This window comes from Falco peregrinus, chromosome 1, assembly GCF_023634155.1.
Source record: "Falco peregrinus isolate bFalPer1 chromosome 1, bFalPer1.pri, whole genome shotgun sequence".
In the NCBI taxonomy this organism is placed as follows: domain Eukaryota; kingdom Metazoa; phylum Chordata; class Aves; order Falconiformes; family Falconidae; genus Falco; species Falco peregrinus.
The window spans coordinates 107960748-107987958 of record NC_073721.1 but is presented as its reverse complement, the minus strand read 5'-3'; the positions used below and the strand labels follow the sequence as shown (position 1 = coordinate 107987958).

Below are 27211 nucleotides of genomic sequence, written 5' to 3'. Positions count from 1 at the left end.
TAAAAAAAATACTATGTTCTCCTGTATAATATCCCTCTTCCAACATTACACATCAAATGGAACAGCTCAAATAATTCTTTAGTCTTTAAGACAAAAGATGAATCATAAATCAATTCAGGCCACTATTTGCATAATGGCACATCCCTGGGCTCCAGCCACAAGCCTGTTAAGTAGCAGGGTCTACTTCTGCACCCTGGGATGACGGACCATTGTTGGTAAGTGATCTGCTCCCAGTAACGGGCTTTGGATCTACTCCAGTTACACATCTGCCTGCTTTATACCTTTCCAGGTGTTCCACAGACTCCTGTAGGATTACTTCCTGGCAGAATAACACCACGACCTGGAGTCTCTAACTCATTGATTCAGCTCGTAACAGTATAAATACAGGCACAGACACACAGTGTGCGGGCGACGCTGCTTATTTAAATATTGACTTCTGCTACCACTAGGTTACAGAGTGCTCCCGTGCCAGACTGAGAAAAGCCTTTCCTCTTGCTTTGACCCAGGTGCAGATGCAAGGAAATGGATGACAAGAGTAGTATTAAACATTCCCAACTTTTCACAATCACAGGCTTTGAGCCACTCAGATTTCAAAATCAGACTTCACTTGTTGCAGGCTTTTGAGGACTTGACTTTGTGTGCTGCAGCTTTTAAAGGCCCAGCAGGCACTGAGACAAAACTAAGGCTCAGCACTGAGACCAAAACTCCATCCTTACATTGTTTTCTGTTACTTGAATTGCGTGACTAGGACTAAACTCAATCTAGCATTTCCTGTAATTTTGTCAATGTAACGAGAGGCTCTAAGATAAACATTAGAAATGCTTTTCCATGTTTCAAAATCAATGAAATTCAAATTTAATACCAAATATATGTGTGTATAAATATATTTATATATATAAAACACCTATCACCATATTGATAAACATTCTTTGGAACCACTTTTGACAGCAGAGGTAAGAACAGGAGTCAGTCTGTTAGTACCTCAGCACTTCTGTTTCCAACCAATTTAAAAAAAAAAACAACAACAAAAAAACACAAAAACACTGCTGCCAGCGTGCCTGGCTGGTGTTTAATACTGCTACTCCATCAGGGTTGGAGGGAGACCTGTTGTGAATGGCAACAGTTTATTTACTGTTACATTACATTACAATGTATTTTAGGTAGAATAGAAAGATTTAAAAGGCAGCTGAATTATTTTCAAATTTTTTTACTAAATAATTATTACATTAAGACAATTTACGCACACTACTACAGGGTACCTCACGCCATTTTTAACAATGTGTCGTATGTAACCCATGAGGCTCATCCTTGGGGGGGGAAAGTATTTGAGGAACTACTGATGCAACAATTTTTCTTACCCGATTTTGTTGAGCCCACCTTAAAAAGGCCTGTGACTGAGAACAGTTCTGAGTAGGATAGGAAAACATCGCTCCTCTGAGACTGATGGTCACATGTTGTGGAAAACTGACGGAAGAAGCTAACACTCAAGGATGGCCTCTTCACCTAACTTCTTAAAACTAACAGCAAACCACACCAACAACGACACTGCAAGGAGAAACCTGGGAAACTAAGCTCTGGCAGGCGGAGGGGCAGGTAGAGTCAGAGGTCCATGCTATCAGGCCTCTGAATAAGCCAACAGTGCCATGTTTCTGATGTGGGGCATGCTGCGCACAGGGCGCAGCCACAGGCTTCCCGTGCAAACACCACCTCCAGACACACAGCCATGCCAGCCGTGCCTTCCCCTCTTGTCATGCTGCCAAGGCCCGCTCCCCACCCCACCAGGGCTCCCTGAGGCTTCTCCTCAAACCCCTCTTCCCTCAGCAAAGTCGCTCAGTCTGATGCGGCCCACGATCCATCAGCAAACGGCATGCTCCCAGCTCCTCACAGCCTCTGCCTCGCCATCCCGCTCCTGCCCTGGGCCTGGCAGCACACCTGCCCGACCCCAGCGGACACAGCTCTGGCCAGTCCCAGGGGCACTCAGCTCCCCTACCCCAGCCGCATGCGGCCCACTCGCCACTCGGCTCCCGGGCCCGCCAGTACATCGTGCCTGCCGACTGCTGCTTGTAACTCCTCGCACTGGAACACCTGTGCTGAGAGTAACATGCCACCTGCACGATGAAGTCAATAAAGTTTGACATTTACGTGACAGACAGAGCGGACATTGACATACAAAGCATGAAGAACGTCAACCAACTCAGAGCGCGACCACATGGAAAAGTGAGAAAAGGTGACACCTCCGAGCCCTCCTCAGGCCTCAACAGCACGCTGTTACACGCGTACCTCTTGCTCCCCACCACACACAGCCTCCCTGGCCTCCCTACCGACGTGGACAGGAATGATGCCACTTAGTAAAAGAGAAAAAGGGGCCACAGGCACAATGCAGGGAGCCGGCCCGGAGCAGGGTTGAGGGTCACGCTCGCCTCACTCGCTGGGCCACAGGGCTGTGGTCCCAGCACCACCATCCTGAGGGGAAGCCACCCATGCTGGTGCCGCCAGCCTTCCCTCCCACTTCGGCCTGCAACTAACGCCAAACCTGCTGCCCTCGCCGGCCAGCGGGCTAGCTGGCACGAAGCTCCTCCACGGTCCCACGCCGCAGGGCTCCTCCTGAAACAGCCCTTTTGACCTGCTGCCTCCGGGAGCCCCCCGAGCCCCCCACCCCAGCAGCCAGCGCCTGCAGCGGGTGGAGCGCCACGCGGGGTGACACCGAGGTGGGGCTGGGGGGCGGCAGCTCCGGAGCTCCGCGCCCCGCCCGGCACGCGCCCGGCACGCAGGCGGCCCCTCACGGCAGCACCGCCATTTTCTCGCCAGCGGCCGAGACCCGCGGCGGCGGCGGCCCTGAGGCCCCTCCCCACCCCCCGGGGCCGCGCTTCCCGGCAGGGCACTGCCCCCGCCGCAGCCGCCCACCCCTGAGGGAGGGGAGCGGGCCGCAGCCCTGCTGCCGCTGCTGGGGCCGCCCGCGTACCTGCCGCCGCCGCTCCCGCCTCCGCCCCGGCCCGCGCGGCCGCCAGGGGAGCGGCAGCCACAGCCGCAGCGCCCCCTGCCCACGTGCCCGGCGGCACCTCAGCGGCCCCGCCCTGCCCCGGCCCCGCCCTCGCCCCACACCATCCCACAGCCCCACACCACACCACCACCCCCCGCACCGCACCGCTGCCCCCCACACTTCCCCACCCCATCCACAGCTCCGCACAGCACCACTGCACCCCGCACTGCCCCGTCCCACCACCCACTGCCCCCCGCACCGCACCGCACGTTCCCGCCGCCCTCCGCCCTGCCGCACCCCACAGCCCTGCACCACACCACCGCCCCCCACACCTCCCTGCCCCAGCCCACAGTCCCGCACCACCCTACAGCTCCCCGCACCGCACTGCCCCGTCCCAGTGCCCTCCGCACCACACCGCACCATCCCACAGCCCAACCCCGGCCCAACCCATTCCACCGCACCGCACCATCCCACCACCCTCCGCACTGCCCCATCCCACAGCCCCGCACCCGCCCGGGAGGGCCCCACTTCCTTTGCCCAGCCCGACCACCAGCCAGCAGGGCAAGGAGGGAGGAAAGGAAGAGAAGGGCACTCGTGCTGCTTTGCGAAATTTTATTAGTGAATCAGGGTAATACATGTTATCTTCGACCGTCTGTACTGCTTCTGAGCACGTAAAAATCAGCATTTCACTTAATAAAAATAGAGCCAAACAGATTTAAGGACTTTGCCACAAAAATAACAATAAAAACAGTCTGGTTTTAATAAAAACACTTTTTTTCCAGACTTACCGCTTATCTCCAGGTTCCTTGCTGCTCATAAACAATACCCAGAAAATAGATTTTTCTCCCAGAAAGTAAATTCTGTAACATACGCTGTTTTATTGAAGCGCACTACAGCTCCCCCCCTCCACAAAGGGAACCCCAGGGCTGCCCCCCAAAGCCTGCAGCGATGCAGCGCAGTGCGGCCCCCCCAGGCGGTGCCCCCCGTGCCACACAGGCAGCCCCGCTAGCGGGACCCCTGCTCTGCGGGACCGCCGGGGCAGTAAATGCAGAGGCCACCGGCCTCAGGAAGCCATGGAACACTCCCCGACACTCTGCAGCACTCCCCAACGTGCCGGTAACGCTCCCCAACACACCACAGAATTCCCCAACACACCGCAGTGCTCCCCAACGCACCGGTAACACTCCCCAACACACCACAGCACTTCCCAACACACCCGCAGCGCTCCCCAACATGCTGCAATGCTCCCCAACGCGCCAGTAACACTCCCCAACACACCGCAGTGCTCCCCGGTGTGCTGGCAGCACTCCCCAACACGCCAGCAACTCTCCCCAATGCGCTGGCAACACTCCCCAACACACTGCAGCGCTCCCCAGCGTGCCGGTAACGCTCCCCAACATGCCGGTAACGCTCCCCAACTGCCGCAGTGCTGCCCCTGAGGACAGGAGGCTGGACCCACACAGTGCGCCCCAGCCTGGGAACAGCATGGCTTGGCCCCAGTGCCGAGCGTCATGCTCCATGTGGCAGCCATGCCAGGCTGCCACGCTGGGCCACCACACCGGGCTGCTGGGGAGCCACGCCGGGTCACCAGGTACCCACAGACAACGGCAAGCCCTGCTGCTCTGCCGGTGGCTCAGCAGCGCTGCTGTCCCTAGCTGACTAGGGCAAGTGGATGGCCGAAGATGGCCCGCCACCAGCGGTCCGTAACGTCCTGGTTAAAGCACCAACCCACACCTTTTATCAATGCAGAAGCAATCAGCCGGAGCTCAGGGCCCCGCACTGCCCTGCTGCTGCCTCCCAGCTGGCCCAGAGGCCGCCGGGGCCCCGCACAGGCCAATCCCCGCCACCTGCACAGGCCGGGCCCCACACAGGCCAGGCCCCACCACTCACACAGGCCGATCCCCGCACCGGCCGGGCCCCAGCACAGGCCACCCCCAGCACAGGCCAGCCCCGGCACAGACCAGCCCCAGCACAGGCCAGGCCCCGCACTGGTTGCCCCCTCCCCAGGCTGCCTCCCCCCCCAGCAGGTGCTCAGCCCAGGGCTCCAGGCGCCACCCCACCACTTTGGCATGTCTGGAAGCCAGGGTCCCTGAGACCCCAGCAATGCCGGCAGCCACGCTGGCCCCCAGCTTGCCTGGTGTTCCACAGCCTGGGGAATGCACCAGCGGCAGCGCGTGGGGCAGGGGACGCAGGAAGCAAAGTTCAGTAGGTCAGCTGGGCAGCTTTTTAGCCAAATATATATATATATTTAGTGTTCTATTTATGAAAGATTCCTTCCCAATACAGAAATAGCAGGTTTTTCCATTACTGCTCTCTCTTAATATATACATTACTATGGTGCTTTTGAGGAATCTGCCTCAACAATTACACAGAAAGCTCAGAAACAGACCTTTTAATCGGTTGTGAAGAGAAGCCCATGCCCTGCTCCTTATCCTGCAGCCAGGCCCATGTCACAGGCTGTGGCAGCCCAAGACATGAAATGAAAGGAAATTAAATTCCTAACATCAAAATGCAGTGACATATTTGCAAAACATTCATTTTCCTGCTTCCACAATTACTATACCTGCATTCACTTTCCCTTCCTTCAACCTTCCAAGCCCGAGCTCGCCTCCACTCCCTGTGCATCCCTCCCATCCCTCTCTGCTGCCTCCCGCACCCCATACGCTGCCTTCCCCCACCCCACACGCCGCCTTCGCTTTGTATCTCTTCCCTCAAACTCTACGTTCTGCCTCACTCCTCCAGTGCTTCTCATACATCTTCTTTTCTTAGAAATACTTTCTCCTCAGCCACATTTTAGTCTCTGCTTAAGCAAAGATATAAAACTACAAATAAAAGTAGCGCATTTTTACTTCTTTCTTAGAAACTGGAAGCCAGGCAAAATTAACCCGATACTGGTTTTCAACACCAGTTCACACTTTCAGCTCTAAAACCTCAGCCTAGAAGTGACAACCATAAAGCCAAATGAAACCAGTTTCCTTGTCAGTCTGTAGTTCTTTCTAGTAGGCTTGCTTTCCGATGTTTTCATTTATTAAATGGCAAAATAAATAAGAACGCCTAACAACTAATATATTTGATTAAAAAAAAAGCCTTAGTCTATGCGCAGGTTTTGATACCAAATGAACAATACTGGCTTAGAAACTAATGAAGTTAAAATGATGCAGCTTCCTGGCACGTCACACCAGTATCGACGTGCTTACTTCCTCCGTGTTGGATACAGTCCCCTGAGTAACACACAGATGTTTGTGGTGTGGGTTACATGTAAACAGCACCTACACAAACAGCTTTTAATGAATTTCCAATTTGCTGACAATAAATTAAAACAATGACAAAGTCTAATAAAAACAATTTCTTCATATACCTTGGGTTTTTAAGTGCCCTGTTCTGATGAAGCATCCTGCCATCATTCTGTAAAAGTATTGCGTTTGGGTGCGTGTAAGTCATTATGCAATTTTTTCTCTTTTTCATTCAAAAATTGCCCTGGCCTCTCTCATCCTCCCAGTCGCCAGAATCAGTTGCACTCAAACTGGCAGTGGCAGTTGTGTTAGTCTTCAGCCAGAGACGATGGCCAGAGCACAGTTCTTACTGCAGAACAGGACTGTTCACTGCTACGTTCATGGAATCAAGGTTGCGGTATGTAACGGCACTGCGATTTTCTCTTCAATGACAGCAGTAACAGAGTACTGCACACAGCTAACAAAACCTGTCAGATGTCTGCCATCATGTATTTATGTTATTAACAAATATAAAAATGGTATAGAACATTTTCCTTAAGACTCAGTAACAATTTCCCTGACTGAAATAATAATGCGCGCAGTCTTAATCATTGTGTGGAATGTGAATTACTCTGCAGTAAAAGAGTATCAGTAGAAACCCTACATCCTGAGCGCGGTTGATATCACAAAGAGACTGAAGCACCACTGAAATGCCCAACATACAAAAGCACTCTTTTCGGTGCTTGTGCTGCAGCATTTCCCTGGGAACCTGGATCCCTCATTTTCCAAAATGCTCAGTAGGCATTTCATAACATCATCCAGCTGTTGGCGTAGTCTTGAGGAGTGAGAAGCATCATACCAAGGACTCCGAAAAGAAGGCAACGTCTGCTGTCAGGGCTGCTTTTTTCAGCAATGATGAAAGTTCCTCTATCTCCTGCCCGTGGAATTCTCATTACATTATGATATGCTGCTTCTCCTCTGATGAGTGGCTTTTCTTTGTGGAAGATCCTCACTGTCACTTTCGCAGTTTCTCTGAAATAGAAAGGCCACAATGCTTCAGTCACATAAATGAGGTACCACGCTCCTACACCTGATGTTCTAATATTATTAGTGTATCAGCCACTGAGAAAAGTAGAGCTAATGGAAATGTCACACCGAGTTTCACTCCAGGAGGTCACATGCGCTGCAGGGGTCCATCCCCCCACCCCACCACACAGCTGGGCACAAGAGCAGCCATGTGGACTCTCTCTGCAGCTGCTCCTTTCTCCATCAGACAGCACGGTCACTGCTACACTATCCAAACATAATCTGCTGCCTCCATGCAGCTCCTTTACAGAAGAAATGCAGCTAGCACCTGAAGGGTTTGTTACAGAATCACCAGCTCTCCTTGCCCAACATTTCTGTCACAGTGACACAACTTACAGCAGCATTAAAGACACACCAGGGATGCCACTGTCCCGTCTGGTCTCCCACTCAAAACCATTGCCATCCCACTGGGCTGCGTACCCACATAAGGACCACAGAAATAACTGCACAGTAGAACTCGTCCTTCTCTTCTTCCCATCTGAGAAACATACTTACCAAACTTTCATCTTGCATGAGGACCTTTTTCACCAGCGAACGAGAGAAGTGGTTGCACAATGAGACAATGCGGTAAGAAAGCTACAGAGAGAGGGGAGAATGAGAACTGGACCACATGTACGCAGTGCTGACCTACCCAAACACATTTCATTTATCCACCACGCATTACAATTTTACATTCAAGCTCCGTCTTGCCCTCTGATCGCATCAGGCTTGGGAAGCCTTACATGAGGAGGATTAAAGGCTCACTGTCATACCTTCCATCGTCTTCTAGCATATTGCCTTTTGAAGTTTTCCATGTTAACAACAGATGCTTGCCGAACCAAAGCCTGTCGCTTGTCCACTGGCTGGAAGATAAGAGAGCAATTTTATTGCCTGGCTCCCTTTGGTGCATAAAATACTACGACTCTGTGTGGTCTGGAGCTGGCTGCAAAGAATGCTGGCTGGGGAAGCTGTGGATTTGTACAGGAAAAAGCAGAAGAATCATTCAGAAGAATTCCCCCCCTGTACCTGGACAGGACCCTTTAGCTCAAACAAAATCCTAAAACCAGTGTAAAGTGGCGCGGACTTTGCTCCAACCTCCACTTTTCCCTTCTTATTCATAATGATCCACGCACAAAAAAACAAACAAGATGTCTGGCAACTGCTTTCTAGCTGAAGGGCAGGACGAAGGACAGCCAAACAAAAGCAGGATGTAACTAAGGGGATGCTGGAGGGTGCTAAGGCAATGCTTTCATTTTGTAAAGCTGCTAAGGTGCTTCTCAGTGCACAACAGCTCCATCTCCATTTTCTCTGGATTGACCTCCTATCAGCTGGCCTTTATCCATGTCCCTCTTTCTCCCAGGCATTGGGAGAGCAACAAAAAGGTTCCACGCTGGCTTGGCAGAAAGGAGACGGAACTGTTGCCAGCGCATCAGTGGCACTGTGGCATGCAGCATGCTGCACAGGGGGCTTGCACATTCCTGTTAGAAATCACGACAGAATAAGACTAAACCCAGCATCATCACACTGTTAGGTCCTGGGCTACCTTCCACATTTTGAGATCAAAGTTTTCACATTTTGCCCTTTACAAGGATATTGTAAAAGCAAAGATATGTTCAGGGCCCTTTCCCGATTTCCAGCATGTGGCTCTTCATTTTGTTCTAGCGCATCTTTTTTGAATTGTGGTTTTACCGGTTCTTCTTTCACCAGGCTGATTTAAACATCACAGGCAAGTTTGAGGCAGTCACTTCAGATCTGAAGGTGGAGAACATGTGAATTCATGTGAATGTGAAACATGGAATAACTTCGGAGAGCACTAGCAACACTCTACAACTCAAATATTAAGGTGGTACCAGAGAGCAGCCCTTTTCCTGTGTCTCACAAAGCTGGTCGGTAGAACCCTCTCTGCTCACCAGAACCTCAAGAAGGTTCTCAGTACCCGGCCACTGCCAGCAATCTTCTGCAATTAGTCTGAGCATGACAGACCCCAAGCAAAATTAGAAGGTGGCCCAAGAAAAGTAAATCCATGACCAGCTTTGGTCAACATTGGACTCACCACAGATCACAGAACGGCTGTTTGGAAGGGGTATCTAGAGACCATCTAGTCCAACCCCCTGCTCAGGGAAGGTCAGCTACTGCAGCTTGCCCAGGACCATGTCACACTTGGGTTTCAAAGGATGGGGAATCTGCAGCCCCTCTTGGCAACATGTTCCAGGTGTTTGATTGAACTTTTAGTAAACAAGTTTTTTAGCTTTTTTTAAGGCTTAAATGGGATTTCTTTACTTCAATTTATGCCTGTTGCCTCTTGTCCGGTCACTGGACAGGTACCACCAAGTAGAGCCTGGCTCTGTTTTCTTTACTCCATTCCAGCATGTATTTATACAGATTGAGAAGATCCCCCCTCAAGCCTTCTCTTTTTGGCACTAAACAATCCCAGCTCTCCTGGTTTCTCCCCCTTTGATAGACACTCCAATCCCTTAGCCATTTTCACAGCATTCCATCAAACTCACCCCAGTATGTTTTGCTGGCATCACTATTACAAAAACAGCTGTCATTTAGTATTAGTGATGAGGATAGATGCTAAAGCATATCCAAAAAACCTGAGGCTTTGTCCTCTAACCGCACCCAGAGTGTGAGAGCACAAGGCATTGATATCCTGGAAATAAATGTATGAGGAAAAGATCACAATACCAACGGAAAAACAGGAAGAAAAAAATCTAGATATCAGAATTCAGACACCTGCCTAAAATTTTTGGATGCCAATCTGGTGTTAAGGAACAGATGATCCAGAAACCCTGACACAGTCCTTCTGAAAACATAGCGCCTTTGAACTCCAAAACCACACCAAAATCTGCATGGACCGGAAAACTGTATTCGACAGGCTGAGGGGGGGGGGTGGGGGGCAGGGCAGGGAATTCAAAACCAGATCTGGCAAAAGTGAAAAGGGAAAGGCCAGGAATCAACCCTCCAAAGATTATGGAGTCTATGCAGTGACAGCCATTCCAGCAGTTCTGATCTGCCTATGTAGGAGGTGGATAACCCAGAAATATTTTTACTGAGCTGGACTGGAATCCAACTGCCAAGCCACCAAGCTAGACACCTGAAGAAGCAAGAGTAACAACAGAGGATGGAAGACACATCAGTGATGTTTCAAATATTTTTTTTTTCCCAGCAAAATAATTGATAATGTTTATGAGACAACAAATTCACTTTTCTGTATAGGTGTAGCTTTTGTGCAGGTATCTCAACAGCAATTCAAGGAGCCAAGCTTGCAGCTTGGCCTCCTTCTAATTTAGATGTGGGCACCATTTGCATACAACAGCAGTGGGACATTTCAGCATTAAATATCATCTCACACTGCAAACAGTTGGCGTGGTGCGACAAAACGCTGACTAGAAATCAATTGGAAGTGGAAAAAATGTCACTGGCTAAATGTCAGCTGTACAATCATAATGAAAAATTTGAGTGCCCTTTCAGCAGCAGAACCACTGCTGAATCAAAACAGCTCACTTTACAGAACCCCAGACTGTTAGTATCTGCCTCTGCATCTCTAGCAGCCTGCAAACCTGTGACCTTGTCACTCTCTCCGCCAGCAGCATATCCCCCCAAAGGCAGCGTGTCAGTGACCGCCTGAGCTCAGAGAGCACCAGTCCCAAGGGCTGAGGCACAGCAACGTTAACCTCACCCCAGCGCGCTCAGGAACAGGGTGGCCTCATGTAACATTCCTTCTCATCCTGCCAGTACATTTATTCATAAAGAAAATCTCAGTGATCGGAGAATATGAGCTCACGGCTGAGGGAAGGCAGACTCTCCTTCTTGAAAGTCTTTTCTGCAGATATTAACTCTCAATAGGCTTTAAGTTACTTTTTAAGAATTAAAAACACTATCCCTCATACAAAATCCAGTGTTCTGCTTCCCCTAGACAGCACCTTGTGGGTCTTCCAGCTCAAAGGAACCTGCAGGAGCAATGACTGAAGCGTTGCAAGAGAATAAAAAAATGGACATAAGTAGAATTTTCAACACTGTTTGTCACAGCAGAGCCCAATTCTCCACAACCATCGACAGCAGCTTCCTAGGGACATCTCCTGGCTACCTACACTACTTCAGAGCCTTTGAAACTTGTACATCTTTTACAACAAAGACGCAACGGAGAGCACATCCAGTTTCCATCTCCAGCCAGTACAACGACAGGAATAACAATACCCCTGTCGAGTAACTGTTTTCAGAACCCTGAATTTTCACCAGCCTCTGCACATCTTTATGACAGCACAGTAGCAGTGGGTCCGCTGTACTCTACACAGACTGGATGAGGGTACGCTTTTATTGTTTTATCTCAAAGTAGGAAACATTACTCTTAATAACACGATGAACAACACCAGTTCAATTTAGTTAGGTCACTCACTTCTCTGGAAAAGGAGGAGGGAGGCTGAGCAGTGAAAGGCACAGTCCAATATATTCAAAGATCCGCTCTAGATGGAGGCGAGCAGCGACACGGTGGCACTTGCTACCACCTCGCCGGCTCTGGTAGCAGCGGAGCAGGCACCCTCAGCCAACTCCTACAGCTCAGCAAAGGAGCTGTGAGCTACCGCAGAACCTCGGCTGGCAACTCTCTTCGGCACACAGAAGCGTGACATCTCTTTGTCTGTCACTAACCTCACCACCAGGGAACAACTGTGCACTGCATAAATATTTATTGTGTCCAAAAAAGAGATGGGTACATCTGTGCGTATTAAAACAGTATAGTCAAATTACTTCTTTGAAATACAAGACTGCAGGGCATGATTCAAATTTGGGACAACTTGTCTTTTACTTTCTAAAACTTAAGAAAAAATCTTCACACCGAGAACACTAGCCTCAAATCCCACACCACAGATTAAATTAGTTGTAGCTTTGTCATCCTCTTTAATGTAGGAAGCAAAGGAGAGGTCTACGTTATCACTCACCACTCACAAATTAACATTTGCACTGTAAAATTACATACATGCTTATTTGATCAGTTCATTACAAGCTCCCAACTGTCTTTTGAATAGGGTTTCTTTGGTACAGGAAACTTAGCTGTTGATTAATCCGTTAGTTTGAAATTCAGCTAACATCTTGATGGTAAAAGATTTCACCCTGCATAACAGGCCTAAAAATTAATCGTCACTTTTCTTGATCGGCAGCCATTTCACAGAGAATTTTCACAACACTAGCTAAATGTTACGTTACTGCACCATTTACTTTGTTTTACAGGACAGATTTAACTTTTGCAAATACTTCTCTCCTATGGCTTACAGAACTGCCTGCAGCAGGTCTACATGACTGTTTCCTTCATCCCACCAAAGATTTTCCACAAGACATTTATTAGTTTCCAGGCATCCAGCTTCTAGTAAGGACAGAGTGACCTACCCTTTATTCCAAGTTAATTACTTAGCAATCTTCAGGAATTGTACTACATGAAGAAGTATGATATAGGCAACGCAAAGGGCTGCAGGGTTAGATGTGTCCACACCACTGTGATAATCTAGTTCCTGCAAGTTCAGACACCAAACATGAGGGAAAAAAGCCTTCAGCACTACAAACCACCAGGAGCTTAGGGTTTGGTCAGAATCTCGTGCAATACATCAGAATTTCAATTTTCATTGTAGGTGATGTTTTTGTGTAGAATGTATGCACCAAAAGCTTTTAAAAATGATGTGCACTGAAACAGGCAGCAAACTCCGCACCTAACCTGATCTACATCACTGATTTGATTCTGCTATATCAAGATTCAACCCTGCAAGGAATTCTTCACAGCGAGATCTATTTAACAGCTCCATTAGTGATTCATTAATATCTTTGTTGAAAACAGAGTCAAAGTTCCCATTCACATAGGCTTCATTTTGCAGCTGAAAACTACTCATTAAGTCCTGTATCCACTTGAGTTCCTCAGAAAGTTCCTGACTGAGAGATTCATACTGACTCTGCAGATCAGCATATTTCCTGGTTATGCCCGTAAGACCAGCACCTACAGTCTTGATATCATCCTGTAGGTGTCTTTTCAGGGATTCAATTTTACGGTATTCATACTTCAGCTGAGACAGCTTGTGCCTCACACTTTCATTCTCTTCTTTATACCAGGCTTCTTTCTCATTATAAATGGAAACCAGAGCATCGATGTCCTCCTGCAGGGAATCGTGGGTTGCAGCCAAAGTGCTGAAACCCCGTTCCGTGAGTGAAATGTCTTCTACTACCCGGGCAAAGCGCTCGAAGTTGATGTAGGTGTTATTGGGAGGCATACTCGAGTGGCACTTTATGGTGTACTCTCTCAGGCGTTTTGTCTTCAGCTGTGTGTTCTCAGCCTTCTTGTTTTCTTGGACTTTTGTTTCTTCTTTCAGCTGGTGAGTCGTCAGACAGAGGAACCAGTATTACTGAATGTTTACAAGACAGTGCAGTAATGCAAAAACTCTACACAAAGGATGCAGCCTGAACTTCCACGATGCTGGAAGATTCTTTGCTCTCACAGATATTCCTTCATGCATGTGATTAAAAGAAAAAAAAAAACAAAACCCAACCACACACACAAACCCAAAAATGAATGCAACAAGTGATGTGCATTCATTCCGATGTGGTAAGAGTAAATAACAAGGCCGCAATATATTTTCATATTAATTTTTAGCAGTTAACAGTACTAAAGCTATCAATGTTTGTAAGAGGAAAAACAACAACCCTGAAAACACTCCAGTTAATGTTTTGTGCAATGCAAAGCAAAAACTGAATTTCAAACATCCTCATCAGTCATGCTGGGATTAGCTAAACGCATTTTCAATAAGAGACTTATCCACAAAAGCAAGCAATGTTTGTGATGAAAAAACACATACAGACACACAAATGTAAGCAAACCAGCACACCTGGTACAGCAGTTACATCTTGAGAGAAATTACATTTCCCACATTGGCTATAGTCAACTCTCAACTCAAAGAAAACACTAAACCCAACAGGCAGTATATATCCATGCAAACAGAGAAGAAGGATGGAAAAACGCAAAGCCCAGACTACTGTGGGATACTGCAATGTGCATAAATACCAAAGCTTTGTCACCCTCGTTTTGACAGTTTTAACAATTAAAGAAGTCATTTGCCAAAATGCAAGGATTTAGTCAGACCCAACCAGATTCTTCCCGGTGCATCTCTGAGACACCCAGGGTTCTCTATGTACTTGGAGGGCACTTTTCCATTTAACACACCAATAAGAGTGAGAATATCATCTCTGCTTTGCTCATGGTAAAAGATCTGTCTTCTTTATTTGGTCTTACCGTGATCCACGGATGAGACAGAGCTTCCTGAATTGTAAGCCGTTTCCTAAAAAACATCACCACAAAAAAAAAAAACCACAGTCTTGAATGAGAAATGTTTGGTACACACGTCCATTAACCTGCACTTCTCCTAGGCTCAATATGAAGTATTTATCGAGACAACACCAGGACTAACTAAAATGTCAGGGTTATGTTTCTCCATGAGGCATACTGCTTGTGTGTAGTTTTGTAACTGTTCTAAGTTTCAGTAAGGAACTGTCCTCACTCCACACAATTTTAATTCTTACTTGATCAGAATCTACCTGTACTTTTTGTGTACCCTTCCATTAAAAGTAATAAAACATTACTTTGTTTTGTTCATCCTACATGCTTAGAAAATTAATTCTTTCCATATACCTCTGATATGACTGTGTCTGAAACAAGGTACACAACTTTAATTATATCCAAACCACCCTTCGCAACACGATGCTACATCGCTGCAGAGCTGCCAGCTCCTGAAAGCAACATTTCTGCGAGGAACTGATCAAACCCAATCAATCCCAACCTCCTTCTGCACAGTGGCAGTTCAGTAAACGGCACCTTGAGAGCACCAAGAACCAAAGGCAGAAACACAAGGGACTGCCCCCGTACACGTGACAAATACCAGTATCACTGACTTGTCCTTTCCTAAGAGGAGGTTGGCAGACCCATGCAAACCTCTCATCGAACCCCACCTACTCCAAGGCCTGAGGATTTGCAGAAACCTTGACCATTTAACAGCTTGCCTCTTTCTCTCTAATACCTGTTTTCTCCCCTAATGAAGCCATTAGAAAGAACTGCAATGGCCAGACTTCCCTCCAGGACAAAGAGGGTTACAGGGAAGGAGATGCTACTTCTGCGTGCACTTCATTATTAAAAGCAAGAAAAACGAAAAAAAAGGTCTGTAGTTCCTACAAACTGGGAATAGAAACCTGCATAGCTGTCACACAAATTCTAGGTGACTGCAACAGATGCAGAGAGACTTAAGGAACACATGAAGATTCTTCTGCCCTCGTACTACCGGGAGCGTATTCTGGGATCGTGTCACCTCCTTGCAAGTAGTTCATAATAGATCGAAATATTGGAGTGGTAGTTACCCTGAACTAGAGATTTTGTATCATTTTCTGCCCTTCACCTACACCCTACTGTACCAGCTTGACTCAGGTGAGAATTCAGTCCTGAAAGTGAAATTTAACTGCAACCTGGTTCCTTTTCTCAGGTCTCTGGGTGCAGTGATCACCTAGGGGCACAGCAGCAGCCTTGCTCTTGAATGGCAACAGCCGCCACAGGGAAAGCTCTGCAGATCACGCATCAGCCTGCGTTTCAACAGGTTTAACTTAGAGACAAATGGATCTTTCTGAATTTCTACTTACCGTGTATCTTTCACCAGGAGTTTCCGAATAAAATCTTTTGCCAGGTCACTGGTATTGCTGAAAAATTCTTCATCGAATTCATAATTCACAGCTGTGATGTTGGCAAGCGTTTCTTGTTTAGTTTCTCCAAGGAAAGGTGATGCACCACTAAGCCTAGATAAGCCAGAAAGAAGAATCAATTGGAAAAAAAACCCAGCGGACATCCCCTAATGAAATTACAGTGACTGTGTAATGTACTCTCAGGGCATTTGTGGATCTTCTGTTGTAGCAGCCATGCCATGTGGGAAATACCAGGCCCAGCTCTGGCTGCCCACACCTGCGGTTATATGTCAGATTCCTCTTGGCAGTCTCTAGTGCAGCACTAACGCGTGCACACAGGTAGAAACGCAGAGTCTCCTCTCCTGAGCGTCTCACTGAAGTCGCTGCTAATCAAACTAGAAAAAGCTGAGGAGAGCCTCTGTCCCTGCAAACCCACAAACAATACCAGGCAGAAGCTTGTGGGGTATTGACTCCAAGCAGGTAAAGCAATGTTCCTACAGATTTTCTTCGGGTAGGAAAAGCCGTGCCCCTCTTGCTTTTCTGTCCGCAACGCTACCGCCGAGCTCCCCCGCACAGCGCGTGCAGCCAGGAGACCTGGCCCAGCTGGAACCAGAACAGCGCGCGATGGGCGGCCGGGTGCGTGGCCTTGCCGAGGGGCCAGCTCTGCCGCAGGGGTACAGCCGTGCTGCTCATTGAAAGGAACTCACAAACAAAAGGACGCTGGCTGCAAAAAACCCAACTGTTTCTGAACAACACAACACTTCATTCTGTTGGCACTCTGCTCCAACTGCAAGGATATAATGGAGATATCGTAACAAGAAAATGCCATTCAGCAATCTGTACTTAGACAGAAAAAGCTGTCACCCTGCTCTGCTTAGCTCTTGACTGTGACTGACGACCTTCATCTTCGATGATGATTTACCTCTGCTCCACAAAACTCAAGTGCCATAACAGATTCCTGGCAGACTCCTCGGGCCCTGCCTCCCCTCCCTCCCTCCCTCCCCCAATCCACGGGGATGCTGACTTGCAAAAGTCTGGTTTACAGGAAATGTTATTTATACCAAGGAAATTGATCTCATCCCTTTTTTAAAGTCTTCTGGGCTATTGTTAGGCTTATCTATTATGTCTAGCTTTGACAGCAGCTTCAGGGTGCAGCAGGCTCAAAACAGACTGCAGACTCCTGGGATCTAAATTCAGGTTTTGAATACTACACTGCTTGCTTATACGATCCTGCTCAACAGACTTTTTACCCCATCTGTACTGCCAGTACCACGCTGACTGGGAATTTGGGGGTAAGGAGAAAGTTAGACGAGCCCACCCGGGCCATTAAGCCCAGTCCCCAGCCACCACATGTGGTTTCATCCACAGCGTAACCGTTTGAGTGCGTGAAGTGTTTCCTCTCCCTCTACAATCACACCATGACACCAAAGCAGCTGACACAGCAAGGCAGTGCGAGGTGCTCCAGCTGTCTTGGATGCAGTATGTTTCACTCCATAAGCCAGAGTCAATCTCGCTCCTTAACAGGTTTTACACGCTCCCTCTGAAGCGCTTGTTCCACTTCTGTTAGCCACAAAGGCGGCTACAAGCAGCCACCTCCCCACAGACCACAGGTGTTGTTCCAAAACTAAAGCTTGGAAACCTGCCCTGGAGCCTTGGTTTCTTTTCCCTTTCCCCAAACTGTGCCATGAAGCAGCTGCAATTCCACCTTCTGGCCCTTTGCTGGAAGCCCAAGCTAACAGTGCTCTATTCTCCTCTGATATTTTTTTTTTTTTTCTGTTTGGGACTCAGCTTTGAGTTCTGTGAAATGGGAGGATTCTCAAATCCTCACACCTAATGCAAATTACTTTTGTCATATCCTGACTCAGCGCCTCTAAATATCTAAGAGCAGACCTCAGTAACAAAGGCTTCACCCTTAGAACCCAGTGAATCACCCCACCAGTTACTGAGTTGAGGACTTGTATGCATTTTGCTCTCTGCACCTCATGATGTCATCCCTTTGATCGCTGCGTGTTTGCTAAAGTGGGTGGTAGCGTTAAACACAACCCATTTATTCAGAGTTCTTCAGAAAAGGCTTCAAAATTAACAGGCAATACCAGTTAAAGACATACAAATTTCTAGTACATAGCACACCATGCAAGCTGACCCCTCACATCATAAAAAGCGTGCTCTTTTTGTCCTGATCATTTGTCTGGAGACAATTTTCAACCTTCATTACTATGGCAGCCATTATTGCAGCCGGGTGAACCCGATGTCCTCCATGGGATACAGCAGAGTAAGCCGCGTCACTGTCCTCCCCAGGACAGAGCTCGGTGCAGCAGGCAAACCTCAAGGGTACCTGGCCGCCTGCGCATCGCTGTCATCGCGTGGCACGTACCCCCACCCGCCCGTCTTCAAGCCCTAAGCCTTCCTCTCATCATTTCGGAGCACACGTAACCAGTGATTTACAAAGTTCAGCGTCCTGTTAAGCACACGTGTCACTGAAGAGCCAAGTGCTGATATAAAGCAAGGCTCTGGACAATATTTTAAACCCCTTTACCAGAGATTGGGCTCAACCAGTATCCCCATCTATTTCTGCCCCGCAGGACAGAAGGGAATTTGTTGCACTGAATCCGATTTCTCAGACCATAGCACTTTTACAGGTTTGGGGCTCTAAGCCTTGGGTATAGCCCAAGAGTGGATTTAGTTCCACTATATTTATGTTCCACCCCGAAAAGGCAGTCCCTCCCCTGCCAGCCTCCATGCCTGTACTGAGCCCTGAGCTGCATAGGGCAAACCCCTCTAATACAGAGCGCACCTTCTTCTAGCCTGGCAGCACGTGAGCCATCTGTGTCCCAAGGAACAGCAGCAGCCCAGGGCAGGAACCTTAGGGACAGGCATTTCCAAGCATGCGGTATGCACCACGCGCTGCTCCCCAGCAGTCTCAGGAGCTTGATGTCAGTGGAAGCAGTTAGGTCCAAGGCTCCCTGACCACTTCTGTAACACTAGTGTCAAACCAGAGGAAAGAGTTCTTGAAGCAGTGAGTGCTGTCCCTCCACTGCCTGCATCCATTGTCACACAAGCTGTTTCACAAATTGTCAAGCCCCAAATTAAAACTCTCTCGACTCCTTGTCCCCAGGATGCCCACGGAACCTCATTTCTTTGACAGTTTGAGCTTGTCATAGTTTCCCACATTTGTTTATTCATCGCCAGTTGACACACTTTTCTTCCAAAAAATACCATTTTTTTCCCCCCCCTGTGCTTAATGACTGCAACGATAGTGCCAAGTAGCCTTCGCTTCACAAGCTTTAACAAGCCAGTATTTCTCTTGTAAGACAATTCTCAGTTTGCAGGGTCAACTTCTCTGCTCTTGCCCCAACTTAAATTCACCTCTTTAAATATGAGTGACCATACTCATACCTAGTAATCCAGGCTGCTGCCTTTACAAGCAAATTAGAACTTCCCTGTTTCTGCCTGAAATAACTCACCTTGTAAATGGTACTATTCCACTTGCTATTTCTATCCTACACACACACACTGGTAGCTCACAGCCCTTCTACAAGCCACCAATACCCTCGGACTTTTCCATCCTCCACCATTTGGAGCTGACTGGGTCCCGTCAGAGGCAGAAATGCCCAGTGCTGCCAGAGACATTTGTTCTTTACCCGCTCAGGGCACCCCTCTTCTTTTACCCCTTATGTTGAGCGTGGAAAGGCTGCAGGATAACATCTGCCCACCAGACAAACCACCGGCCACCTGCGTGTGCAGCTCTTTTCTCAAACGACAAAAGGGAAGAGCTGCTTCGTACTAGTGCAACAGAGCTTTAGGAACGCTTCTACAGGAGTGAATCTGTAGTACTCACAGTATGTAGGTGATGACTCCTATGCTCCTAAAAAACAAAGGAGATTAATTGCAAGGGTTCTACATGACCTGTATTCTTCTTGATGTACACGATACGAAAAAGTCAATAGTAGCTACTATAGAGGCAGGAGAGCCACTGTGGTTTTAGGCAACTGCTAATACCTCTCTTAATGAATAGTGTTTCAGGGAAAATGTGAATTTTACATATAACTTCAAGTAATAAGGATATCTGAAGTCTCTTTATATATTTCTGCTTCAGCAGGTATTTTCTACAGTACACATCAGAAATACCAAGAAATGGAAGCGAGGCTGTTTTATTTGTCTGCCTTCTCAGTGGATCAGATTAGTAGGCAGGTCTCCTCTGCATGCAGTGCTCTTATAAATAAAGCTGTCACAAGCACTGCAGGAACATGTTTTCTTTTAAGAGTGCTCCTCTGCAGCGGACAGTGGCAAACTGTTAACTCTATAACTGCCATCATTAAAGTTTTTCACTGTAATTTTGCTGAAATTAAATGCTTGTCTTTGAATTAAAAAGAATGCATAAAAAAGGGAAAACCAAACAAAGAGTAATAACTAATGGCACTTAAGATTTTTGGTGGTTTGGTTTTGATTTGTTGCAGTAGAATGGATTCTATTCACAGCAAATTGGGGAAAAGTAATAGTAGACCAATGTGGGGAAAAAAACCCCAACAAAATGTTAAAAACTTACCACATATCTGCAGCTAGTCCGAGCGGTTCATAGTTTACTATCTCTGGAGCTGCAAGAAAAAATTAATCAAACAGCAGCAACTGAGGTAACAATTTTTTACCAGGCTGAACCGTGTAGCATGGCAAGAATTCCCATGAGGGAGAAAGGGGAGTGGGAAGAGGAAGGGTAGTTCCAGGATTGCACTGTTCCTAGCTTCACAGCCCTGACAGGAGTTCAGGTCCATGGGTGTCCAGAAGAGATTATGCAGAGCAACTTGGAGCGTAACGCAACTCAAAGGGTGAAGCAGTATTCTACACTAATTACAGTGCAAATTACAACAAATAATAATTTATTTCACCTTCAAAGGATACCGTTATTCCTAAGAATCTGAACTTTTGTTTTGGTTTTAATTGGTACCATTAAAACTAGTTTCCAATGGCCAGTCAGAAACAGCCCTTAGGAAGAGACTGAAATTACATGCCAGCCTACACCGGCATCCACGTCAACCCTGGTATCTTGGTAAGAAACATTTCCCCCAGATAAGACCTTACCCAAGAGAAAAGACCAAGGTGAAGGAATGAGATGAAAGAAAGGTGTCTGTAATAATTGTGTTTAACTGGAATATGAATTGCAATTCTCTCCCTGCCCCCCACCCCCCAAAAACCAACCCCAAAACCTCTAACGGAAACTAGTAGAAAAGGGTAGGATTAACGTAAAATCCAATCAAGACAGATTAGAATTATGATCAGTGAGGAAAAAGAAAAAAAAGAATCATGTGGAAAATGTAAGGGGAGGGGAGGCTTTTGTACACAAAAGGTGCACAGTGTTAGGCAGTTTTATCTAGAAAGCAACATTACCCGTGTATTTGCGTACCTCTGTACTACAATGCAGCATGCTTACTTGCCCCAGGCAACAAGTAAAGAATTATAATTTGTATTTGCAGGGTTTCACAATCTCAATCCTGAATTTATGTCTCTAAATTCCTTTGGCAGCAACCCACCCTCACAGGAGTAGCACATCTGGTTTACAGAAAGCACCTTTCGCCCATTCCAGAAAAACAGAGTAAACCTCTAGATTCAGGTCACCTTGGTAGAAATGAGATTCAAAATACCTCTGTCCCTCACTCCTTAACTTTGAAAACATGTCTCAGCTTCCTCATGGAACTTGGCATACAAGACAAAGGAACTGGTCACTCACCTACAAATTCTGGAGTTCCAAAAATGTTTTTAAATTCAACCCCATCTTCTATTTTGTGAGCTAGGCCAAAGTCAATGAGTTTGATGTGTGGAATAGGGATATTTTTGTCTAGAAGCATAATGTTTTCAGGCTAAAAATAGAAGACAGATTTTTGTTATTATCATATTAGTATCTTGGGAAAGTAACAGAGGTCAAGTGCTTTTTTTTCTTCACATACACAGCACTTGTGCCTAACCATTTACAACTCATTCTTTTGATAAAAGGATGGCGACTGTGAAACTTGACATCACTGAATGGACCCGAACTCCACAAAAGCAAAGCAAGTCTAGTAAGAGTAATACTTTCCTTCCTTTATCTCATGCAAAATCTGCCTTTCTCTGTTTTCCTGTTAGCAGTCCTAAGCTTATTTTCTTAATGATGTCTATTACCCGGATGAAAACAAGCCACCCTTGTTTTCCAGCGAGGCAGAAGGTTTTCACACAACTGCATGTGGTTCCCCAGTCTGACAAGGTAACACCAGGAGATGATCAGCCCAGCAGCACTAATACACCGCGCAGTGGAAGCTCAGTTGATCTTGAGAGAAGCTACATCCCTGGCCCACACGGGCTCCTGGGAAAACGTCACAGCCTGACCCCCTGGATCTGCCTCCGTTACACCCCGGGTGCCCACGCAGCAGCAGGTAGCCGGCAGCAAGTAGCTGAAGCGGTGCAGACATCGGTGCACAGATGGACTGGCACTGCTCCATCCTGACGGAGAGCCGCACCACTCAGGGTTTTGACTGACAGTAATTTTACTGATCTGTCAAGTTTACACTGGGAGACCTCGCTATTTCTGTTCAGCTGTAACCCACTGGAAGATGTCTTCCTGGCTGCTTCTTGAGGGATTCTAGTCACATCTGAAGCTACTTAGGGAAGGAAAATACTCTTCTTTATGAGATTAAATTCACAGCTGCAACAACAAGGCCAGGAAAGGTCTAGGATTTACTATCTGTACAGCCCAGAAAATGGAAAGAGTTGGGATCAGAGGTCCCAGCTCATGTATGATAGCAAGCTATTAAAAGAACATGTAGCATTTCTCACAGCACTGTAGAGAAAAGCTGAAGCTAGAACTGTAACAATAAAACTAACTTTTTCAACCACAGACTTTGACTTTCTTTGCTAGATATAACGGATATTTCATAAACTTATATCTCCAATTAAATTCCTCAGTCTTAGTTACTCCCTACCATGGCCCTATTTCACAGGTTTCAGAGTAAACGAGGGGTTCAATTTACCTCCCACTAAGAGCATTAATGCATTAATTTGTCATAACTTAATCATAAGCTCAAGAGCAACAGTGAGATAGTTTGATTCCCTGCTGGCAGCCGCCTTGCCTTCTCTCAGCAGATCCTAATGTGGAAGCAGCTCCTGCTAACACACACACTCAGTCAGAGCTGCGCTGGGAAAGAAAGCATGTGAATAATTTATTGTCATCGTCATTGGACCAAGAATATTTTAACCTCAGGCTAACAAGTCTGGGTTTCTTCCATGGATCTAGGGCACATGCGTTTGCCCCAGATACATGATGTAAGCTTGTTTAGAGCAGATGGAACAGACTGAAACGGCAAAAAGTCACAGTCACTACATCTTGGACTATTTTATTCCTTAGGTGGTCTAAGTCACTGTAGCTCCACTGCAGTCGATGGAGCCCTGTCAAGTGACAAGATAATTATGAATCATCCTCTATCTAATCAGATCACTGCTTAAAAATGCATGTCTAATTTAACACTAGCACAACTCCAAACTCAGTCCTATAAAACCCAGGAAAGTTATTCTGTGAATATGTTTTAGGTCATTTGGCACTCACTGTCAGTGAAATGATTCTTTACCTATCCTTTCTGATTTCTGTCTTGCATATCCGGTAACATCTTCATTGTCCACCTGACATTACTGGTATTAACTATCAAAATTAGCAGCTAGAGATCAGTATAGAAAAATTTGCACTTATATTTTCACAATAATTTCATATTACTGGTTATTACACTGTTTTCTAATATATGGTGAAAACTTTCAGTCTTTGGCTTCTGGATTCACTTAGTCATTTCAAAATCAATTTGCACATCCTTTGTATGTTCAAATATCTCCTATGCCTTTTCACACGCATGCCACGAAGATTTGGATGGTAGTTTTCTAACCAGTTTCTTAGTTTAAATGTGATTTGCAACATTTGCAACAACTACGTATATGCCATTAACACCGACTCAAGACCAAGCAATTGAAGACAGAGACAGCATTAGGCACATGTTTAGCACAAGGGATCAGCATATAGATCCCGAGAATCCAGGAGGAGTCTATCCTTAGCACACAAATAATTAGTAATTAATAATAAACTAACCTGGATTTAAAATCAGGACAAGGACCAGGTAATCTAGCAGTGGAGTTTCTTCCTTTTTCCTTCATTTTAAACCAGTTCCCTCCTCTGTTTTATTCTACTTTATCCCAGGGGATAAGTGCATTTTGAATGTATTTCTGGAAACAGCAACGTCTGAGGCAGGCAGGTCTGCAGCTGAGTCTGCCGCTGAGAAAAGCACCTTCTCCTCATCTCAAGAGTTTCATTCCCACGGACAACAGGCTCCGAGGTTCAGAGAAGGTGTTCACCTAGGCAGGCCACTACCAAGAGCAGAGAGAGATGGTCTCTTCTGCACTGCCTAGGCCAGGTGTTCTGACATCAAAGTCAAGAAGGGCCAAAGCTATCGGTGCCACCTGAGATGGCAGGAAGAGAGCTCTGTGCGATGGGCTCTCAAGGCCCTGGGCTGCTCAGACCGCACGGGTGTGTGACTCCAAGCACAGCGGGGACTGGAAACAACGGTTGTCTGTAGCTGGATCTGGCCTTCCTCTTCCCAAAAATGCCTTTCTTCTGCACATAATTCTAATTTTTTTAATGTATTTTTTTTTAAACAGCATGCTTTGGATCGTACCACAAATGCAAACACCTAAAGGATAAAGACTTACAATTTCTTTCTCTCAGTCAGTAAACATATAAGCCCATCCAGAAGTTACCACAGGCCTGATGAAGGAGACTCTCTTCCTTGGAGCACTCAGCTGTGAGGTGCATTTAAAATGGTTTCCCTATTGTCTTAGGCATGTTATCAAATACAGATATCAAACAAATTGTAGAAGGCACAGTCCATCATTAAAAACCGACAGTAAGTCTAAATCACTATCTTTACCTTTAAATCAAAGTGAGCAATTTTCTTAGAGTGAAGGTAATTCACACCATCCAAAATCTGCTTGATGAATCTGGTTGCTTCCTCCTCACTCAAAGACTCCTTCTGTGCTAGGAAGTCAAAAAGTTCTCCTCCAGAAACCCTGCAAAATATACCAGAAAACACCCACTTACCTACTGCTTTGTGAGACATAAAATAAACCTAAGCACAGCAAACTAAAGTAACAAAAAACCTCCATACAGTTAGAAAAAGGCCACTCTTGCAGGTAATTTAGTGTTTTGTGCTCTGGTCCCAGGTGGGCCAAAACCTCCTTTTGGCTGCAGCTCTCCCCCCTGTAAATAAATTAAGGACTAGCTTTCCGTAATCCATTGATGCTGCAAGGTTTGATTCATCAAGCATATAAAGGACCAGAAAAAGGTACATCGTTTTATGAACATACAGACATACGCATATTTCCATAGGAAGGCTTTGACGTTAACCACTTCAACTGCTATCTTTCAACATTTTCTTTTTGGATGAGACAGAGGAAATGGAACAAGTTGTAGTAGTCCACAACTGTTAGAGGATTACTTCTCCTACCGGTTGCCATCAGAAACATGAGGCAGCCAGATCTGCCAAGAGAATCTCTTTTCTTTGCCTGACAGCCATTACACGCTCTCATACAGGTTCTTGCCTGACACAACTGATAGGAAAGCATTCCTTGTGCTGGATTTTGAAAAAGAAAGTAGATCGTACCGGCTTGGAAGGTACCTAAAATTGTTTTCCCAGATCAAGGAAGTGCTATTAGTTACTATGAGTTTTCACATTGAAATTGAAATACATTCCACGTGTATTTAGTACATAAGACTTCTATTTTCTTTTTCGTGCCTTGTATTGAGAGCTCCAGTGCTATTTTTCTATATATTATGAAAAAGGATGATCTAGGTATTGAATGGGGTATTGGCTGCAGATGTTGCTTATCATTCTGCTTACATTTACTGTTTCCAGCCATTGATATTATGAATTTATTCTCATTCAGATTGGTTGTTGGGGCACCCACAAAGCGGCCATTGCTCTTGGGCTCAGGTGTGCCACCACCTGTGCCCAGCACTCGGAGCGCAGGCGCTGAGGCATCCAGCAGCCATCTCAGACATCAAGGTTTTGGCCCATTGTCTGCTGAAACACCTGTAAGAGAACCGGCAGGTCCCAATGCTGGGACTGAGTGCTGGGACTCCCGCAGTTCGGCCCCCGCTGTGCACGACAGGGCCTGACCCCTGGCCCCTGCGCAGCACCGGCGGTGACAAGGCGGTGACTCCTGCTCCGCCTCCGCCAGAGCAAACTATGGTCAACAGCTACAAGAAGCACAAAGAGAAGTCAGCTGCAAACAAGAATAATGTGTCAAAGGCCACAAAGGCTTATTTCCCAGCTTCTGCTGTTGCTGTGGGTGGCAGCACGCCATGCTGTCCAAAGGCAGCAGTGTACACAGCGCCTGTTGACCTGAGCATCAATTACCAGGTATTTTTTCGCAGCTCCCCCATAGTCAGAAACTCTCTAAGTAACACGAGGCAGGACACTTCACCTGAGCAGAAGCCACTTGGTGCTTCAATTGTTACAACAAAATGCCTGGCAAACAAAAATAAGCTTATATGATCTAGGAATATGTTGCAAGTGCTGTCCCTGGCTGCTGCCTCCACCTTCCTATTAATCTCAGTTACGTGGCCTGAGACTCTTATTTGGTCCCTGATTTTCTTTTTAGGTGACACGTGCCAAGGGTATCAGCACCACCATCAGCCTTGCTGGGCAGGTTGTGTTTCGCCCTGTGCGTTCAGGAGCCAGGGAACAGTCTCTTCCCCGCCTTGCAGTAGGTTTAGGAGCCTGGGTTCCTTAGTTTAAAAATTATTGCCGCTGACTGTGACAAGCCAGTAAAGAAATCGGTAAGCAAAACCTGGTAGTCTCTTGGTGAAATCTGTGCACAGCGAGCAGGCAAACCCCGTTTCCTTAATGATTTCTAGTCAACCTGCGCTGAAGCAACCCCCCCGGCAGGCAGGGCGGCGGGGGCGTCAGGAGCCAGCGGCACAGCTCCGCAGGAACACCGAAGCCAGCCATGCCAGCCCTTTACCCTGCACAATGTCCTTGCTGATTGCTCCTTAAGGTGGACTCATTAACCTGGACTAAGAATAAAACCAAATTCTGTCTCGGGCCAGGCTGACAGCTCACGTAGCCCAGCCTCCGGCTCTCCCGACACCTGCAAACGAATGTACCGCTCGAGGCGAGCACCCAGCTGAGCCACTTGGCAAAAGCCCTTCCATCACCGTCCCCTGGCACAGAGGACTGTGCTAAGGTTGTCG

General features: G+C 46.9%; 1 protein-coding gene across 9 annotated transcripts in view; it reads right to left on the bottom strand.

Moving 5' to 3' along the window:
• Positions 1 to 6223: 6223 nt before the first annotated feature.
• Positions 6224 to 27211, bottom strand: part of DAPK2 (death associated protein kinase 2) — a 54269-nt gene continuing 33281 nt past the window's right edge. For 8 of the 9 annotated variants that reach the window (XM_055806180.1, XM_055806173.1, XM_055806196.1 and 5 more), the window contains 7 exons: positions 24888 to 25026; positions 21680 to 21809; positions 20504 to 20552; positions 19796 to 19822; positions 15919 to 16071; positions 14528 to 14573; positions 11924 to 13610 (listed from right to left, as the gene is read on the bottom strand). In XM_055806180.1, the coding sequence (XP_055662155.1) occupies positions 12975 to 13610; positions 14528 to 14573; positions 15919 to 16071; positions 19796 to 19822; positions 20504 to 20552; positions 21680 to 21809; positions 24888 to 25026 (1180 nt within the window). In that variant the 3' untranslated portion in view covers positions 11924 to 12974. Of the gene's footprint in view, positions 7225 to 7773; positions 7855 to 8030; positions 8121 to 11923; positions 13611 to 14527; positions 14574 to 15918; positions 16072 to 19795; positions 19823 to 20503; positions 20553 to 21679; positions 21810 to 24887; positions 25027 to 27211 lie in introns of those variants that run through there. The other variant, XM_055806224.1, reaches the window with a different exon arrangement.